This window comes from Bombina bombina, chromosome 2, assembly GCF_027579735.1.
Source record: "Bombina bombina isolate aBomBom1 chromosome 2, aBomBom1.pri, whole genome shotgun sequence".
Taxonomy (NCBI): domain Eukaryota; kingdom Metazoa; phylum Chordata; class Amphibia; order Anura; family Bombinatoridae; genus Bombina; species Bombina bombina.
In genome coordinates this window covers 986,077,937-986,097,412 of record NC_069500.1, presented here as the reverse complement: position 1 = coordinate 986,097,412, position 19,476 = coordinate 986,077,937, and the positions used below count along the sequence as shown (strand labels likewise).

At 36.2% G+C, this 19,476-nt stretch overlaps 1 protein-coding gene across 2 annotated transcripts in view; it reads right to left on the bottom strand.

Moving 5' to 3' along the window:
- Positions 1 to 19,476, bottom strand: part of NPNT (nephronectin) — a 148,082-nt gene that overhangs the window by 78,946 nt on the left and 49,660 nt on the right. The window contains exon 3 of one of the 2 annotated variants that reach the window (XM_053703513.1): positions 4,447 to 4,500. The exons of the other annotated variant lie outside the window; for it this stretch is intronic. Within the exon in view, the coding sequence (XP_053559488.1) occupies positions 4,447 to 4,500 (54 nt within the window). The remainder of the gene's footprint in view (positions 1 to 4,446; positions 4,501 to 19,476) is intronic. 2 annotated transcript variants of the gene reach the window in all.

Below are 19,476 nucleotides of genomic sequence, written 5' to 3'. Positions count from 1 at the left end.
TAATGCAATCGCGATATACTAACTTTTGCTCTTTGCGCGAGTCGAGTAAGCGCTAAAGCAAAATATATTTACTTTCAACTTGTAATACGAGCGCTACCAGACTCGCGCAAAGAACAGAAGTCAAGCAGTGTTAGCTTGCGAGCGGTAACGGTAATTACCACTCCACTCATAAACTAGCCTTTAATAGGGAGAAATTATAACATGTCTAAGTTCTGAACTGCAGGCAGAGATGCTAACATTCCAGAGCTGCAGGAAAGGATAACACAATGTCACTGTATTTGTGCTGGTGCAGAGCACAAGTCGCAGGCAGCTGTCATGGGCATTACAAAGAATTGTGATAAAGAGGAATCTAAAACACTATTTATGTGTTTAAACAGATGCTTTTTCTTTGATGTAAATGGAAACTCTATAAAGCCGAGAGGCAGATTATGAATATCATAAAACAGATCGATGCAAAAGGATTACAAACTGTTCTGTATTCTTTCTATGACACAAGTTTTTAATCAGCTGTGGCTAAATCTTTCAGCAACAAGTTAGAAAGAGACGAAAGGAAAACAAATGTAAAAGTCACTTGTTGTACTTACCTTTTGTTTGACATTATTCATCAACATGTTAATAGCCTGAAGCAATGGGTTCTGTATATATTACTTTTTTAACCTGATCTACTGTCAATTTATCAAAACATATTTATAACATCTTTATATTCTAATTCTTTGTTAATAACTTGCGAAATGATACAATCCAATATTTTGCTGTATTTAAAAAATATGAAATTACAAATAATTAGTTTTAAGCAATAAAATGTAACATAATAAACTTCATTATAGCATATTAACTGTGTTCCAATCAATGCCCAAAAATAAAGTTGTCCTATATAAAAAACCTGGACCACCTATAGGTGACTTTGCACAAGTGATAGGTAAGGTTTCACAATGGCCCCTCCTCAAACCACTACCTTAAGCCCCACTATATATGCTTTTCACAAATGAGCAGCGATTATATCCCCTTGGCTGCCAGTAATAAATAATTCTGCCTTCTTGCCAGTAACATACATAGTAGTGATTGACCCTCTCTTTACTACCAGGAACACACACAGAGCAGAAATACTACTACATTGGCTACAAGTAACACAGGCACAGAGAGGTGATTTAAGACGTCCTTCACTGCCAGTAACACACGTCATTGATTTTTATTTACCCTTTGGCTACCAGTAACAGAGAGTTATGCATGTGCAGTATCATTTCTTTCTGGGCCATGTTTGTAATTCAGAGGGATATAAGAGACCTTTGAACTTTAGCTTTCACTCAGGGGGCTTTCAAAAATGTGTATACTTAAGTGTCCAGTATTTTTGCATAAAGTTTACACAGCTTGCTAAAATGTTGAACTGTCTGGTTGAATAGCGGGGGACTGGCAACCCTACCGGTAAATATTAGGCTTTTTTTTCTGTTTCAAGGTTATTCATTCAGTGAAACCGCCTAATCAATTAGAAAAATAACCAAGTAACATTTCAAACATGCCAAAAATTTGTTTTTAACTGGACCAAGTTGACAAAATAGAAAAAAACTAAAAAATTTTTAAAATCATTAGAATCACCCATTAATGAGTTTATTGAGTCACTGGAATAGTGGAGCTAAACTGTTTCTGTGCAAGTGCTTTTGAAAACCATCATAAAAATGGCTTATTGTGGTGACTAATAGATTAGAAATGGCTCAGATTCAAAATCTCTGAATAACCACCAGTAATCATCAGAAGTGCATTCAAGTGGACAAGAAATTAGGCCTATATGTGTTTTAAGTGTCTAATCGGATTTTGTTACAATAAGGAAAGAAATTTCCAACTGTGCATCCTTTCTACTACAAAAGAACTTCCAATTTAACAGTGGCATTCCAATCACATAGAATTATATAGTATTATGGAGCAGTTAATAATAACTGATATCTAATATAAAAATAAGTATGTTGTGCTTCTCTTGTGCTACAACATATGTTAATATGAGTCTTTCAAAAGGTTATGCTTGGGAATCAATACTAGACCCTACAAAATAAATCAATAAATTGCCAGAAAATAATAAACTCAGTTAAAATGTATACGCTTGGGAGCCTTTGTACATGTATTTTACATTACACAAATTACATGTTCTACTGATTGCAGCGCAGAGGCAGGGTATCCATCTCTTTTAAAATACATTTTTTATAAAAGTGTTTTTTATTCCCATATATGAGAACCTGAGAGATAGATGGAGCTTAATAATTAATAATAATCAATCAAAATCAATACTAATAATAAAGCTATTACATACAGGTTTGTGATCCATTATCTTTTTTTAATCTCTAATTTTGTATCCTTTATCAGAATTTAAACTTATGGTAAAATACTCTTTTACTTGATTATTCATTTATGATCTAACATATCTATCTATCTATCTATCTATCTATCTATCTATCTATCTATCTCTCTCTCTATATATATATACACACATATACACACACAGTATATTTAGATTTGCAAAAAATTCACCAACCAATTTGCAATCACCATGATCAGTCAATGAAACAGTGCAGTCCTGCATCAATTTATGAGATGTTTACAAACATTCACCTGGCATAACTCATTGAAAAATATCTCAGTTTGGTGGCAGTCACTAAGTGTAAATTATGAAAATCATCAATGATTATAATTCTGTGAGAAAGCTCCAGCTTTATGCAGATGAGCTATTCTGGGGAGTGGTCAGTTCTTCTGGGGAGGGGTATCCTACAGCTCCTCTACTATAACATACAAGCCCAGGCTCCTCTCGTATGATTTCAATGATAAATGTTCAGCTCCACTAAAGAGGTCACATACTAATTATTATAAAAAGAGAAAGGATTATGATCATTATCATTTACATGTCTAAGTACCCTATTGTGATGCAAATAATATTAAAATGATTTATGGCTAAATCTTGTCAAATTTATGTTTAAATTTTGTTAAACAAAGCAAGGATGACACACAAATTTGAGAAAAATTCCATATTTAAAAAAAATAATAATAATAATAACACTAAAAAAGTTATGTAACATTTAAAGGAAGAACTAAACCATTTTCAGCTTTTTGTTTTGTTTTAAATCAAAATCTTTGCATAGTGTTAAATGTAAGTCTATTATAGAATCAACACTAAGATTGATTTCACTATAGCTTGTTAAATCAAATGTTACATTTTATATAGTTCTTTATCATCATCTAAATAAAAGGATAAAACATTACTACTATTTGACTATCAAAAAACACATCCTTAATGATAAATGACGAATTAAGAGATATTATTAAATGTATGTAAACATTGTGATATTATCATAGCAAATAACTGAACACAATTGTTGTGTAGCGACATCTCTTACTTAAAGGGACATTGTACTAAAACAAGTGGTTTGTCTCGTGTATAATAGACTATTTCAATATTTTTTACAGTAATTAGTTTTTTGATAAATTGCTGTTCCTGTGTTAAATAAACGAACCTTAAAATTGGGAGGTGCCCCATTATCCAGTGGGAATCAGTTGTTTTACTTTAAATGTAAAACCTTTTAAATCCACAGTGATCCAGTCATAATTCTTTGGATTACAGATCAAGATATATTTTTCTAGGAGAAAATTAGCACTAGTTAATTTGCCTTCCCTTTTAAGGGGACATTGCATTAGTATAAAGGCAATATAAAAGCTATTTTTTATTTACCATAACTAAAATATATTTTTAAATGGATTACAGATGTGGCTATTTTTAAACAGATGTTCCCTAAAGAATTAAACATTTTGTTTTCATTTTTATGGAGGCATGTTCCTGACCACCAATAGATCTTCGGATATTATCCTTCTTAGCTAGTGAGTAATATATACCTAGAGATCACTTAGTTTTAAACATTTAATTTAAACAGTTTTATCGTAATCATTTTTCAAGCAAAAAAATATTATATACAATTAAAAAGTTTTGTGTTGAATATTCCTTTAATAAGACCAACAGCATGCTATGGGTTAAAATAAATTCAAAAAGCATACCATGGGTTAAACTAGACTCAAACTAAGTTCTAGTTCTAACAAAGCAAAGTTCAACCAGTCACTTTATTTAGATATGCCCTTTAGAATCCAGGGCAAAACATATATGACGTACAGAGAAAAACAATTGACTTTGTATGGAATTCCAACTATTCAGATAACTGATACCATGTCTGCAGGACATTGTAAAATATACCTGCTCTGAGGCAAGGGACATTTCAAGAGACACCTGTATGTGCATGCAAGGAAAAACAGATTTATTTTATTGTAATTGTAAAAGGTGGAAAGCACTCATTAATAAAGTTTCACTGTTTTGAATGACATAAACTGAAAATGATGCCTATAAATACATTGTGTGTCTATTGCTTCCAAACATACTGTGCACTGCCAAAATGATTTGAAGAAATATGTTTAGCTAACCTTGTGTACGACACCTTACGTTGGCTACTCTCTGCCTTAAGACGTAGTAGAAAGCTGCAAAACAAATGTCCAAAAAAGGAATTGTAGATCTTTATTTTTTTTAGTTTTCTTTGAGGAGGCAGGACTTGGTTTACAATCAACATGCTACATTCCTGGAGCTTTAAACACATTCAACTTTCAGAACATTTCTGCAACAAGAAAAAAAAGATCTGGGACACGTTTAAGAAAAAAAATGGTTAAAAATATAAATAGTAATGACACATTCCAATCACATTTGTTATTATATTAAAAAACAATGCATGCTGTAACGTAAAACAGGTTAGTAATATGGCATAACACTGCTATTCAGAGAGACGTTCCAAGGGCCTGGCATCTTCCCAGTATAAGGTGCTGTTCATTAAAGCCACTTCTCAGTGAAATCTGAATTTGAAGAAGAAACAAACAAACAAAAAATGCATTTTCCCTTCTGTGAATTTGTCTGCAAGTATATCACAATTTTTTTATCACTTATATTTAGTCTATTTCCTCACTAAAGTGAATTGTCTTTTTCACAGTTATGTTAGTGTAGCTATATATATATATATATATATAGGGCTACAAAAACATTCACTTTCCAAATTGATATCATTCAGCAATAAATTGCTAATAGTTACGTATGAAAACGCTACTAGTCCACTCACTATAAAACAATAGAAAAATGTTTAATTTCATATCATCCACTGCAATTTTTTACTTGGCCAAGACTAATGGACTAGTGGAAATTTCCAACCCTGGCTATATGAATATGTGCAGAACAAATGTGGCCCTATAAACAAAATTTGCTTACATATTTGTTTATTATTTGACCTCAGAAATATATTTATATTTATATATATATATATATATATATATATATATGTGTGTGTGTGTGTGTGTGTGTGTGTGTGTGTGTGTGAATACAAATATGTATACATACATATGTACATATAGAGTGAAACATGTGGGGGGCAGGGAGCATATAATCAATTTTGCCCTGGGATTACTCAGTTTTTAGTCATAACACTAAGTATTACCAGGGGTCATAGATGCCATATTAATTTAAAGGGTTTACAAACTGATGTTGCTTTGTGATATCTAGAGGGGCTGCAGGGACAAGGGACTGATGTGGGATTGTTGTTTTTACAGTGGATATAGAGCAAAAGGTCTGATCTGACATGGATATATGGTTTTTATAGTGACTACAGGGCCAAAGGTTTGATCTGACGTGGGTATATGGTTTCTATAGTGACTACAGGGCCAAGGGTTTGATCTGACATGGGTATATGGTTTCTACAGTCACAAAAGGTGAGGTCTGATTTGTTGAGGGTATATGGTTTCTACAGTGACTAAAGGGTCAGAGGTCGGATCTGTTAAGGGTATATGGATTCTACAGTGACTATAGGAACACAGGACTGATCTGGTATTTGATTTCTAGAGTTACTACAGGGCCAGATATCTGATCTTATGAGAGTATATGGTTTCTACAGTGACTACAGAGTTAAGGGTCTGATCTAATATGGGTATATGGTTTCTAAAGTGAATACATAGTCAAGGGTCTGATCTAATGTGGGTATATGGTTTATACAATGACTACAGAGTCAAGGGTCTGGCCTAATATGGATATATGGTTTCTACAGTGGCTATCGGGTCAAGGGTCTGATGTGATGTGGGTATATGGTTTCTACAGTGGCTATAGGGTCAAGGGTCTTATGTGATGTGGGTATATGGTTTATACGATGACTACAGAGTCAAGAGTCCAGCCTAATGTGGATATATGGCTTCTACAGTGGCTATAGGGTCAAGGGTCTGATGTGATGTGGGTATATGGTTTCTACAGTGGCTATAGAGTCAAGGGTCTGATCTGATATGGGTATATGGTTTCTACAGTGGCTATAGGGTCAAGGGTCTGATGTGATGTGGGTATACGGTTTCTACAGTGTCTATAGAGTCAAGGGTCTGATCTGATATGGGTATATGGTTTCTACAGTGGCTATAGGGTCAAGGGTCTGATGTGATGTGGGTATATGGTTTCTACAGTGGCTATAGGGTCAATGGTCTGATCTGATGTGGGTATGTGGTATCTAGAGGGGCTGCAGGGTCAAGGGTCTAAGCTGATGTGGGCATATGGCTAACAGAGGATGGCTGCAGGGTCATTTTACATATGTTATATATTTTGATACTTGAAGTGACACAGAGAATATACAGGGGAAAACATTTATTGAATTGAACCGAGTATTTATGTTTAACTTTATGCCATATACCTTCTTTATAGAATAAACTTTTTGCAAATAAATTTATTAAAATTAATTACTAACTCATAAATGAAAAATACTGAAATCCCTATTTAATACAATTTGGCACACTAACATTTTATATTAACTGGAGGCTGTAATAAATGCACCAATATGACATATTTTTTAATTTTTCCCACACTATGTATTTTATGACAAGACTTTTCCATCAGTTTTTTTTAAAGAATAAAATGCCATAAGCTTCCGAGAATATGCATCCGAGTTAATGAGCTTTCTGGCAAAGTTCAAAGAAGTCGCCTCTAAGAAAGATATTTTGTCAAAATTGTATTTAATAATTTATCTGAAATGCTGATGCTAACACAGTTTATAAATTAAATGCTTTACACATCTCTCTGGGCTAAATGCACTAATGTGAGACAAATCTGAATAGAGAAACCTCTCCTTTTCCTGTTTTATTCTTCAGAACTATGGACAGGCAAAAAATTTCAAACATTAAGAGGTCCTCATCATAATATAAGAATTAGGGAGACTAGTCTTACATTAGTGAATTCATGTACCTTAACAAATATTTTCTCTCAGAATAACAAAACTTTAACGCCTAGATTTAGAGTTCTGCGTTAGCCGTCAAAACTAGCGTTAAGGGCTCCTAACGCTGCTTTTTACCGCCCGCTGGTATTTAGAGTCAGTCAGGAAAGGGTCTAACGCTCACTTTCCAGCCGCAACTTTTCCATACCGCAGATCCCCTTACGCGAATTGCGTATCCTATCTTTTCAATGGGATCTTCCTAACGCCGGTATTTAGAGTCTTGGCTGAAGTGAGCGGTAGACCCTCTACCGACAAGACACCAGCCGCAGAAAAAAGTCAGGAGTTAAGAGCTTTATGGGCTAACGCCGGTTTATAAAGCTCTTAACTACTGTGCTCTAAAGTACATTAACACCCATAAACTTCCTATGTACCCCTAAACTGAGGTCCCCCCACATCGCCGCCACTCTAATAAATATTTTTAACCCCTAATCTGCCGACCGGACACCGCCACCACCTACATTATCCCTATGTACCCCTAATCTGCTGCCCCTAACATCGCCGACACCTACATAATATTTATTAACCCCTAATATGCCCCCCCAACATCGCCGCTACCTTACCTACACTTATTAACCCCTAATCTGCCGACCAGACCTCGCCTCCACTACAATAAATGTATTAACCCCTAAACCGCTGCACTCCCGCCTTGCAAACCCTATAATAAATAGTATTAACCACTAATCTGCCCTCCCTAACATCGCCGCCACCTAACTTCAAGTATTAAGCCCTAATCTGCCGACCGGACCTCGCCGCTACTCTAATAAATGTATTAACCCCTAAAGCTAAGTCTAACCCTAACACCTCCCTAAGTTAAATATAATTTAAATCTAACGAAATAAATTATTTCTTATTTAATAAATTAATCCTATTTAAAGCTAAATACTCACCTGTAAAATAAACCCTAATATAGCTACAATATAACGAATAATTATATTGTAGCTATTTTAGGATTTATATTTATTTTACAGGCAACTTTGTATTTATTTTAACTAGGTACAATAGCTATTAAATAGTTATTTACTATTTAATAGCTACCTAGTTAAAATAATTACAAAATTACCTGTAAAATAAATCCTAACCTAAGTTACAATTAAACCTAACACTACACTATTAATAAATTAACTAAACTACCTACAATTACCTACAATTAAATCAACTAAACTAAATTACAAAAAAAACAAACACTAAATTCCAAAAAATAAAAAAAGATTACAAGAATTTTAAACTAATTACACCTACTCTAAGCCCCCTAAAAAAATAAAGCTCCCCAAAATAAAAAAATGCCCTACCCTATTCTAAAATAAAAAGTTAACAGCTCTATTACCTTACCAGCCCTTAAAAGGGCTTTTTGCGGGGCATGCCCCAAAGAAATCAGCTCTTTTGCCTGTAGAAAAACCCAAAAAATACCCCCCCAACATTACAACCCACCACCCACATACCCCTAATCTAACCCACCCAAACCCCCCTTAAAAAAACCTAACACTAAGCCCCTGAAGATCTCCCTACCTTGTATTCACCCAGCCGGGTATCACCGATCCGTCCAGAAGAGGGTCCGAAGTCTTCATCCTATCCGGCAAGAAGAGGTCCTCCAGAGGGTCCAAAGTCTTCATCCTATCCGGCAGAAGAGGTCCTCCAGAGGGTCCAAAGTCTTCATCCAGATGGCATCTTCTATCTTCTTCCATCTGGAGCGGAGCGGGTCCATCTTGAAGCAGCCGACGCGGAGCAATCCTTCCTCACCGATGGACTAACGACGAATGAAGGTTCCTTTAAATGACGTCATCCAAGAAGGCGTCCCTCGAATTCCGATTGGCTGATAGGTTTCTTCAGCCAATCGGAATTAAGGTAGGAAAAATCTGATTGGCTGATTGAATCAGCCAATTAGATTCAAGTTCAATCAGATTGGCTGATTGGATCAGCCAATCAGATTGAGCTTGCATTCTATTGGCTGATTCAATCAGCCAATCAGATTTTTCCTACCTTAATTCCGATTGGCTGATAGAATCCTATCAGCCAATTGGAATTCGAGGGACACCATCTTGGATGATGTCATTTAAAGGAACCTTCATTCGTCGTTAGTCCGTCGGTGAGGGAGGATGGCTCCGCGTCGGCTGCTTCAAGATGGACCCGCTCCGCTCCGGATGGAAGAAGATAGAAGATGCTGCCTTGAGGAAGACTTTGGACCCTCTGGAGGACCTCTTCTGCCTGGATAGGATGAAGACTTCGGACCCTCTGGAGGACCTCTTCTTGCCGGATAGGATGAAGACTTTGGACCCTCTTCTGGACGGATCGGTGATACCCGGCTGGGTGAATACAAGGTAGGGAGATCTTCAGGGGCTTAGTAGATTAGGCGTATGTGGGTGGTGGGTTGTAATGTTGGGGGGGTATTGTATGGTTTTTTTTACAGGCAAAAGAGCTGATTTCTTTGGGGCATGCCCCGCAAAAAGCCCTTTTAAGGGCTGGTAAGGTAATAGAGCTGTTAACTTTTTATTTTAGAATAGGGTAGGGCATTTTTTTTATTTTGGGGGGCTTTATTTTTGGGGGGGGCTTAGAGTAGGTGTAATTAGTTTAAAATTCTTGTAATCTTTTTTTTATTTTTTGTAATTTAGTGGGGGTTTTTTTGTAATTTAGTTTAGTTAATTTAATTGTAGGTAATTGTAGGTAGTTTAGTTAATTAATTTATTGATAGTGTAGTGTTAGGTTTAATTGTAACTTAGGTTAGGATTTATTTTACAGGTAATTTTGTAATTATTTTAACTAGGTAGCTATTAAATAGTAAATAACTATTTAATAGCTATTGTACCTAGTTAAAATAAATACAAAGTTTCCTGTAAAATAAATATAAATCCTAAAATAGCTACAATATAATTATTTGTTATATTGTAGCTATATTAGGGTTTATTTTACAGGTAAGTATTAAGCTTTAAATAGAATTAATTTATTTAATAAGAAATAATTTATTTCGTTAGATTTAAATTATATTTAACTTAGGAGGGTGTTAGGGTTAGACTTAGCTTTAGGGGTTAATACATTTATTCGAGTAGCGGCAAGGTCCGGTCGGCAGATTAGGGGTTAATACTTGAAGTTAGGTGGCGGCGATGTTAGGGAGGGCAGATTAGGAATTAATACTATTTATTATAGGGTTTGCGAGGCGGGAGTGAGGCGGTTTAGGGGTTAATACATTTATTATAGTGGCGGCGAGGTCCGGTCGGCAGATTAGGGGTTAATAAGTGTAGGTAGGTGTCGGCGACGTGGGGGGGGCAGATTAGGGGTTAATAAATATAATATAGGGGTCGGCGGTGTTAGGGGTTCATAGGGATAACATAGGTTGCGGCGGTGTACGGAGCGGCAGATTAGGGGTTAATAATAATAATATGCAGGGGTCAGCGATAGCGGGGGCAGCTGATTAGGGGTTAATAAGTGTAAGGTTAAGGGTGCTTAGACTCGGGGTACATGTTAGGGTGTTAGGTGCGGACTTAGAAACTGTTTCCCCATAGGAAACAATGGGGCTGCTTTAGGAGCTGAATGCTGCTTTTTTGCAGGTGTAACGTTTTTTTTCAGCTCAAACTGCCCCATTATTTCCTATGGGGAAATTGTGCACGAGCACGTTTTTCAAGCTGGCCGCTACCGTAAGCAACGCTGGTATTTAGAGTTGAAGTGGCGGTAAATTATGCTTGACGCTCCCTTTTTGGAGCCTAACGCAGCCCTTCAGAGAACTCTAAATACCAGCGTTATTTAAAAGGTGCAGGGGGGAAAAACACGCGTAGCTAACTCACCCCTTTGGCCGCAAAACTCTAAATCTAGGCGTAAGAAAAATTATATTTGTCATTGTAAGATCATGTTGAATACATAAATAAATGTACAATAAATATATTGAACTTTATTTTGTGGTTAAAAGTAAATGCACCTTTAAATAAATAAATATGGTACTGGCTGTGATTTCCTTTGCGTTTTTAGCAGTTCCTATGGTGTAATGAATGATTTACTACTGTTCGTCATAGACGATAACAGATTGCTATTAACGAATATATAAGGATAACCGCGTACAAATTGTTCACAGGAAATCCCAGTCACTACCCGCATCAGATAAGTTAAGTTCAGTTGTAATATAAAAAAAAAAATCAGAATAAAAGCTGAGGTTTTTTATTATTAAAAAGTTAATTGTCTACTTTCTTACAATATCAATGGCAATTTTTCTTTAAACTTAATAATATATTTACAATTTTAAACAGTTTTGATCAAGCATTACTAGTAACAAAATCTATTCGTGCAGATAAATCTTTATTCACAAAGCAAATTGGTTTACCTTGAGTATTTACAATAAACAATCTCATACAGCAAACACAGGTTTACCTGTAGCATCTATAACAAAAGATACTTTATTAAGAGTCCTCAGGCCAGAATTTAAACAAACATTAAACTATAATGGAATGGTCACTTGTCTTTTTGGTATAATTTTTCCTCTTGTGTCTGCAGCTCTCTCCAAAGTCTATCTCTCATTTTAATTTCTTAAAGGTGCCAATTGGTCAAGCGCCACATTATCATGCTGGAGCTAAGGTATTATTGCACGCTGTGACAGAAGTGGTGCACTTTCACGGATCAGTGACGTTGCTGACTTTTTGGCAGCTTCTGATTAGAATGCACAATAAAGAGTTTACCTTTTTTTCAGTTTTTAAACAGTTTAAAAGTAACAGTTGCATAAAATATATATAAAAAAAGTACTCAGGAAAAATACAGAGCAATGTAGTCACTGTAAAAACCTAATGGACCAGCTTTTTATCATTCACGCTAACCTGAAGAGCATGATACAGCTGTCAAAAAGCTGACACTGATCTCTGAGTGTGCACCACTCCTGTCACAGAGTGTGAGAATACCACCAGGCCCATTTATCAAGCTCCGTACGGAGCTTGAAGGGCCGTGTTTCTGGCGAGTCTTCAGACTCGCCAGAAACACAACTTATGAAGCAGCGGTCTAAAGACCGCTGCTCCATAACCCTGTCCGCCTGCTCTGAACAGGCGGACAGGAATCGCCGGACATCAACCCGATCGAATACGATCGGGTTGATTGACAGCTCCCTGCTGGCGGCCGATTGGCCGCGAGTCAGCAGGGGGCGGCGTTGCACCAGCAGCTCTTGTGAGCTGCTGGTGCAATGTTAAATGCGGAGAGCGTATTGCTCTCCGCATTTAGAGAGGTCTTGCGGACCTGATCCGCAGTGTCGGATCAGGTCCGCAAGCCCTTTGATAAATGGGCCTGCAAATCTCCAAAGATGGCGACACCCAGTATGAAAATGTGGGCCTTCACCAGCAAGGGGTTAAAATAGGAAAAAAGCTACAGATACAGGGGAAAAAACATTAGCATGGTAGGTAGTCACATACTCATCCTTCCCATGTATGAGAAACAGTAATTATAAAATATATACATATTTTACAGTGACATTCTTATGTTAGAAAGTTGTAGTTTAGGGGACTTTTTTTTTACTTCTGTTTTTTACTTTTGTTTGTTTGTTTTTTACTTTTGTTTGTTTGTTTTTTACTTCTGATTTTTTTTTGCCTGAAAAATACAAAACATATGCTTAAATTTGCGCTAAAATGAATTTGGCAGTATCAGTTTTGTACTCCCTACTAATGCTCAAGATTCAATAAAAACTATAAATATCTTGGGGGGGAATTTGATGCAACTCAAAAATTGCAGAAGTCAAAGATTTTTGAAACCGACACACATTATAGTCGCTAGTTGTGAATTAAAGAGATACTAAACCCATTTTTTTTATTTTATGTTTCATATAGAGCAGCAATTTTAGGCAACTTTCTAATTTACTCCTATTATCAATTTTCTTTGTTCTATTGGTAACTATATTTGAAAAAGTAGGAATGAAAGCTTAGGAGCCGGCCCATTTTTTGTTCAGAACCCTGGATAGCACTTGCTGAATGGTGGCTACATTTAGCCATCAATCAGCAAGCGGTACACATGCATAAGCCAATAATATTGGGCGTATATGTGCAGCCACCAATCAGCAGCTCCTGAGACTACCTATGTGTCCTTTTCAACAAAGGATACCAAGAAAGCTAAACAAATTAGATACTGTAAGTAAATTAGAAAGTTGTTTAATATTGCATTCTCTTTCTGAATCCTGAAAGAAACAAGGCGGGTTTTCTGTCCTTTAACTATTCATGTACCGTCTCTTTAATTCACAAACTTTCCTTTTTTGTAAGATAGCCATATTTATAGTTATATGTAATCATTTTACTATTATATATATATATATATATATATGTGATATTTGTTTTGTTAAGAACTTGATTTCAGTGCTCTAAGCAGACTAAAGCGCTCATAATTTTTCTTAAATTTCACATTCTTTTAGGCAAAAAACTGTTTACATATTATATGTTATTAAAGGATAAAAATGAATACACTGTCCCTTTAAAAAAAAAGTGTATTAGGATTAATTTGTCACTTTTAAATAAGTTAAACAATCAAATCCGCTCCAGGTAATTACTCACTTGCACAGTATGTTATAGCGGTATCACCTGTTGGCACCGTAACACATTTCAATGAATAATAATTTCTTAGAAGCTGGCACCATCCCGTTTTAATGCATTCACCGTAAAATAAAATTGTTATTTTTTGTTAAACCCTCACACAATGCAAATCATTACAAACATTTTAAAGACACTGCATCTTCATTTCAGTATCGCACATCAGCATCATATTGTTTACACACAGTATTGTTATACATTAAGCATTTTGCAAATAAAACAGCATGATTGTGTGACAGCAGTGTTATGCCATAACATTTAGAACAAAACAAGTGATTGTGGAACAGTGACGTGCAAACACTGTTATTACTTTGCATAAGCATAGTAAGTACGAAAATAATTTGTCCAGAAAGCAATTGTGAGAAGCCAGCAGCCGCATGCAAGTTCCTAGCCCGATTAGAAATGCCCACACACATTCTGTGCTTATGGGTTATGATGCTCATTAAATGTGACCAATCTAAAAGCCTGAGCCATTGCTTGTTGTAAGGTTAATAGTTAGATAATGCCTCAGATACTAGCAGTTTTGGATGAACCTGCTATGCATATTGACTAAAAAGAGGAATCAAAAAGACTTATCACTGTAAATAGTGAATCTAGACCAAGGTCTTGCAGCTTCATCCAAAACTAAAGGCATTATCTCTTGTTTGCTAAAACAAGTCAGCAAACCTCTTTCATACTGAAATAATCATTGTATAAATACAGTAAAAAGACTGCAGAGAAGGGAAGTATCATTTGGTTGTGACTAGATGGAAGCTGTTTTTAAAATGATCGATGAACATTTTCCTCCAGTCACTTTATATTGATGTTGCTATGTACAGTTCTATTGTCAATACCTCATCTCAGTTACCGGTTCACCAATAAGCACATCACTGCTGGTGTCCTATTCATTTTCTCTAACTGATACTAATTGAGTTATCCTTTTAAATACATTTTTATAATATAAAGAATGTCAAAAGTCCAGTTTTGTTACATATCAGTAATCTTGGAGGAAGGATATATGATCATGTGTGAAACGCGTTACATTCAGGGAAGAGCAGCTACGTTTTTTCACATTCTTAAATAAATTATTATCTAAGTACTTGTTTTCACTAATGTGTTGCATTGTTGATCAATATTAATCAATTAACCTAACTGAATGCAGCTTTGTAAGTATACAATTAAGAATGAGAGCATAAGCATAAAAACCCTGAGTGCATGGTATGAGGTCACTACTGGCCACAAAGATCTAGGGGCCCCATGGAGTCTGGATATAATAACATCTTATCCTGATAATGACCACAACAGTCATTCATATGATTCTTCATCCCATGTTATATTTGATTATGAAATGCATTGGATTTATAAATGACAGAGTAGAGATGAGGTCCTTGCTTCCATTTTGCCCACAGATCCAGTGGTTTATAGTTACTACTGGGTAAGTTCGTTTTTATATGCTGATATTCTACTCATTTGTTTTAAAGGGACAGTAAACACCTTATGATTACAAGACAATTCTGCTGTGTTGCTATAGAATAACGTATTAGCCAAGTCTTAACATTTTTAAAACAAATTAACATTTTACTGCAATTATTTTTCAATAGCCTAACTCCACCCACCATTTGCCTTATTTGGAAGAGACACTCTGGGCTTTAATCCACAGACAACAAAGCTATCCACTTTCATAAAGCTAGCATACAATGCATTGTTTTATCTAGTAATGCAAATTAGGGACATGTATGTAGCAGAGTTAGCCTTGAAAAGTCAGCAGGATGAATTTCAAGTTCTTTAACATTGTTTTATTATGCATGAGTAAACATTTTATAGAAAAATCTCAAGGTTTTACTGTCCCCTAAGGCAGTGTTTCCCAACCGCAGTCCTCAAGTGCCCCCAACAGTCCTGGTTTTCATTATAGCTGAACTAGAGCACAGGGGAAATAATCAGCTGATGGATGAGAGCAGGTTGGTTACTGATCTGCTGATTACTTCACCTGTGCACTAGTTTAACTATAATGAAAACCAGGCCTGTTGGGGGTACTTGAAGATCGCGGTTGGGAAACACTGCGCCAATGGATAGGAAAGTCAAAATTAAACTTGCATGATTCAGATAGAGCATGTCATTTTAAGACACTTTTAAATTCACTTCTATTTTCAAATGTACTTTGTTCTCTTGGTATCCATAGTTGAAAACGAATATGCACATATCCTACACTAGTGGGAGCTAGGTGATGATTGGTGCCTGCACATATTTGTCTATTGTGATTGGCTGACTAGTAATGCAGTGCTGTTCCTTATCAAAGTTATCAAGGGAATGAAGCAAATTTGAAAATAGAAGTAAATTGGGAAGTTGTTTAAAATGTTATGCACTATATGAATCCTCAAAGAAAAAAAAATGGGTTTCAAGTCCCTTTAAGGTTAGCACTCTACTGATTAACTCTGCCAACAAAATCCAATTGATTAACTGCATTGAAAAAAAATACTTAAAATGTCTTCTATGTTGATAAAAATGTGTAGAATGTCACTAATATGCATTATTGATGAATATCATGTATAAGAATTTCAATTTGAAAATGTGACAATTGTGATTTTTTTTTTAACATCATGTTAATGTAAATTACACAGATAAGAATACCTCTAGATGCAGATCAGGTGTGGGTGGAAACTTTTTTTACACTTTTAGAACATAATGACAAAAAATGACAATATAATAACAAAAATGATCAGTACAAACCAATATGTACTTGTGTTTCTAGTTATTTATAGGACAATGTAACCTATTTTTAGTCAAGCTATATGGACTGACCCTTAGTTTGTGTATTTATGTTTATTAAAAGTTGGCTTTCAGAATCTATTAAATCATCAGCAGCTTTAAACTTCAAATATTAACTAAAAGGTCAAAATAAAAAAGGCAATAAAAACATGTAATCAAAAAACACTTTTAGTGAGATTTTTTACAATTATTGACAAATGGCTGCTTATATAAGTGGTAGGCAACAGACAGCCCAAAAAGCTGGTCCTTAGGAACTTCTGTTTAGGAGTTAATTTTCTTTCTCTGCAACAGAGAATAATATTACGTTTATTTTGCTCTAATAAAATACCTACAATTCTACTCCAGATCCTTAATTTCCACAAACACACCAACTCCCTTAAACACACCAACACCCTTAAACACACCAACTCCCTTAAACACACCAACACCCTTAAACACACCAACTCCCTTAAACACACCAACTCCCTTAAACACACCAACTCCCTTAAACACACCAACTCCCTTAAACACACCAACTCCCTTAAACACACCAACACCCTTAAACACACCAACTCCCTTAAACACACCAACACCCTTAAACACACCAACTCCCTTAAACACACCAACACCCTTAAACACACCAACTCCCTTAAACACACCAACACCCTTAAACACACCAACTCCCTTAAACACACCAACACCCTTAAACACACCAACACCCTTAAACACACCAACTCCCTTAAACACACCAGCTCCCTTAAACACACCAACTCCCTTCAACACACCAACTCCCTTCAACACACCAACACCCTTAAACACACCAACTGCCTTAAACACACCAACACCCTTAAACACACCAACTCCCTTAAACACACCAACACCCTTAAACACACCAATACCCTTAAACACACCAACACCCTTAAACACACCAACACCCTTAAACACACCAACACCCTTAAACACACCAACTCCCTTAAACACACCAACACCCTTAAACACACCAACTCCCTTAAACACACCAACACCCTTAAACACACCAACTCCCTTAAACACACCAACACCCTTAAACACACCAACACCCTTAAACACACCAACACCCTTAAACATACCAACTCCCTTAAACACACCAACTCCCTTAAACACACCAACACCCTTAAACACACCAACACCCTTAAACACACCAACTCCCTTAAACACACCAACACCCTTAAACACACCAACACCCTTAAACACACCAACACCCTTAAACACACCAACTCCCTTAAACACACCAACACCCTGAAACACACCAACTCTCTTAAACACACCAACACCCACCTAAGCATTCACAACCCACTCACACAATAAAAAAAACACAGAATTTTAAGTACTTTAGCTCTGACTGATAAAATTACAGAGCACTCAATTTAAAAGGACATGAAACCCAAAATGTTTCTTTCGTTATTCAGATAAAGCTTGCACATTTATACAACTTGCTTCTATCACCACATATTCTTCTCTTGGTATCTTTTGCTGAAAAGCAGGGATCTAAGATCAGAAATATGCACTTTGCTCAGGAATATGCACTATATGGCAGCAGTTTTGCAAGAATGTTATACACTTGCACTAGATGTCAGCACTATTTCCTGCTACATAGTGCTCCAGACACCTAACTAGGTATCTCTTCAACAAAGAATACCTTGGGAACAAAGCAAATTTGATAAAAGAATTAAATTGGAAACTTTTTTTAAAACTGAACATTCTGGGGCCGATTTAACAAATGTCGGACGGATATGTTTTGCTGTAGCGGATCATGTCCGCCCAACATTGCTACATTGCATTGCAAAAGCATTTCTAGTGAAAGACTTGTGCAATGCCGCCCCCTGCACATTTGCGGCCAATCGGCCGCTAACAGGGATATCAATCATCCCAATCGTATACGATCGGGATGATTGCTGTCCGCAACCTCAGAGGTGGCGGACAAGATAAGGAGCAGCGATCTTAGACCGCTGCTTCTTAACTTTTGTTTCCAGTGAGCCTGAAGGCTCGCGCAGGAACAGCTGCATTCGCCTTAAATTCGCATTAAATCGGCCCCTCTGCCTGAATCACAAGAGAAATGTTTTTGGGTTTCGTATCCCTTAAAGAACTGATGCTGGTCGTCTGTGATAGGCGTTTTATTGAAAATAAATAAATACATAAATAAATGAATATGTTATGGAAAGTAAAGAAAAACAATTGGGTATTAGGAGGTTATTACAAAGTAATTGTTTGATAGTTTGGCGGTACAGTGTCATTTGATAGGTTCATTAATTGTTATTACATATGTTTTTCTGCAACAAAAGGCAAAGCATATATAAAAAACATACTTTGCAATGTGAATTGTTTTCTATTACCTTTCACTACGGATTAGCAATCCTGGCACATTTACTAGAAGATGCACATTGCCAGCTTAATTTAACAAACTGCAGCTCACATTAGTTTTGCCTGTGCTACGGCTTGCACAGTGGCAGCTGGCTACAAGTTTGACAAGATATTTTGGGCCAAGAATGTATTCAAATTATTAATAGTAAATTTTACTATCAATATAGCTCATCACCAGCTGCACTAAAACAATAATTATTTTTAGCCAAAATGTATATAGAACAAGCATACTCAGTCCCTCTTCTTAAAGGCATTACACAGTCTTTATAAACTAAACTCAGAGCACACTGACATGGGAAAAATCCCAACCCCAACATTTCACTGCAGATTTCCAACCCACTCCAGTTTGAAGCAGGCTGTGACAAATCCTAAGAGTACCAGTTTCTATTATTTTACACATGTGTGCAAATCCCACATCTGGATAGCACCTCAAGCAAACTCATAAAAGCACACCCCGTGGCACAGGCATCTGACTCAGAGCAGACTGGGTACAAGACCCACTAGCAGGGGTGATCAAC